At 32.0% G+C, this 2,298-nt stretch overlaps 2 protein-coding genes across 3 annotated transcripts in view; one reads left to right on the top strand and one right to left on the bottom strand.

The window, feature by feature from the left end:
• LOC106869267 (solute carrier family 22 member 4) overlaps positions 1–2,298 on the top strand; it is a 27,179-nt gene that overhangs the window by 23,465 nt on the left and 1,416 nt on the right. The gene's annotated exons all lie outside the window — the stretch shown is intronic.
• Positions 1–2,298, bottom strand: part of LOC106869297 (organic cation transporter protein) — a 26,645-nt gene that overhangs the window by 3,220 nt on the left and 21,127 nt on the right. Inside the window, exons 7-8 of the mRNA XM_014914974.2 lie at positions 1,682–1,767; positions 169–289 (exon numbers count right to left, since the gene is read on the bottom strand). Of these exons, the coding sequence (XP_014770460.2) occupies positions 169–289; positions 1,682–1,767 (207 nt within the window). The remainder of the gene's footprint in view (positions 1–168; positions 290–1,681; positions 1,768–2,298) is intronic.

Consider the following 2,298-nt stretch of genomic DNA (forward strand, 5'->3'; position numbering starts at 1 on the left):
AAAATCCACTATCACATATAGAAAAATTAATAATTAAAAGTACAATAAATGAGTATAATATAAAGTAAAGTAAATATCATAAGATAAATATAATAAATATAATATAATAAATATAATATATATATATATATATATATATATATATATATATGAGCAATAACTCTTTACCGTATGCGTGTAGGATAGATTTCTGAGGTGTAGATTAAATCACCACAGGAGGCAGCACTCACTTGAGCGGTTGCTAACGTATACAAAATGAGGATGGCGTATTCCGTCGCTTTACTGCTCTCTGAAAGAAGAAGATACGTTAGAGATGAAAAGGGATTTAGTTAGTATTTAGATCAAAAGTTCATTTAATGAAACGGAAAATAAAACACCAGAATAATGATATAAAACATAAAAATAATGATTTTTCTAAATGTAAGCGTGAGTCTACACTATTACAAAAAATGTAAGTACTTGTCTGTTTATTCCGTTGACCGTTTCTTATCTTCTCTCTATATATTAAACCACGGTTTTACCTTTAAATTACCTACTACCGTATACCTTATAACGAAGACTATACATAGTGAAGTAATACACCAGGAGTGCCTACGGATACATCTATCCCTTAGATGGTTGCATAACCTCTAACTTATATCTTGTTTATATATATATATATAATTTTCTCTTGCCCGCTTTCTCCTCTGCTTGTTGTTGACACGTGACCGTAGGTGACCGGTCCTAAATTCTTTGTGTCCCACTGGTACATATCTTGCGATTTGCTGTTTTTCTAATCCATTAGGATTGCCCTCGATTGCCTTCTCAGCGTTACCCATCATTCCTGCTTTTGGAGCCCTGAGGCTCTATTTTGCCCGTTTCTTATCTATTTTGTCTCCGTCCTTTGTCCATCGTCTTAAATTGGATTTATTCACTTTCGTACATATACTTCTGTATCGCTTGCTATCCATGTATTGTTTGCTCTCGGCCTTGTACTCTCTGCAACTTCTGCGAGGACTGCCAGCATTGGAAGCAATTTAATCTTATCATTACTGGTATGAAACTGAGTAATACCATCTGGTCGATAATTGATAAAGAATTAGGGACTTTCTGTATCTGTCTTCTGTCCGTTCGTGCACTCAGTATACGTTATACGTTTTTTACTTATATTTCCAATATATTCTTCATTTATGATATATATATATATATATATATATATGCATATACACATAAAACACTCAGACCAAAGAAAGGACGAGTAGAGTGGAGGAGAGAGAGAGAGAGAGAGAGAGAGAGAGAGAGATGCATAATTTCTCGGCATAGTATAATTTCTGACAGTTTAAATCGCGTAACAATCATTAGGTTATACATTCTTTACTCAATTAGTTCGACCTAATTATAGATGAGTGTTTGTAATTAAGCGTGGTATGTGGAAGGAACGATGTATTCATTATGTCGTAATAGCAAACTGATTTGCCCTTATGAAGTCGGCAATGGAGAACTAAAAGTGCGGTGTCATTTGTTTCAGTTTATCAAATCAGAATGTTCGATGTTAACGACAACCAACTGGATATAAATGCTAATACTAATTAAATTTCCATTAAGCCCCACTATAACAGCAACAAAGCAATAAAAGAATCAGGCGAGAGAATGTCAATGAAATGAAAAAGACGAAAATATAGAATACATATTTCGAAATTACCAGCCAATAATTTTAGCAAGGATACAGATACAAGAAATACAGTAGCAAGTGTCTTCAGGAAGTGTAATGATATTTTGTGACCGAATCTATAAATGGAAATATATACACATATATAGCAACAAGAAAATGGAAGGGATTAATAGGTGGTATTCATCAACTTGCAGACATTGTATTATGTCAATTTACTTGTTTATTTGTTTACTAAAAGGACAATAATAACAATATACAAATACATGTGATACATTATGTCATACCAGTAATTATAAAAATAATAACATATAGTAACAGAAAATGGGATAACATCTTACAGCTGTTTCCGTTCAGATGTGACATACCTCAGTCTATCTTTATTACTCTAGTAGACTGAAGTAATTAATAGATGAAATAGATGAAATAGAGGTACATGGATGATTTTTTAGGCCTCTTCAGAGATTTTATAAAGTTCATAAGGTTAAGTTATAAATATAAAAATATAAAAATATAAAAACCGTAAAAAACACTAGTATAATAATAATTGAGTATTCTTCCAGCAGTATATTGGATAGATATTATCCCTTATTGGGTTGGATTCACAACCCCTAACTTTCTTGGATTTATATATACATACATACATACAT

Source organism: Octopus bimaculoides, chromosome 11 (assembly GCF_001194135.2).
Source record: "Octopus bimaculoides isolate UCB-OBI-ISO-001 chromosome 11, ASM119413v2, whole genome shotgun sequence".
Classification (NCBI taxonomy): Eukaryota; Metazoa; Mollusca; class Cephalopoda; order Octopoda; family Octopodidae; genus Octopus; species Octopus bimaculoides.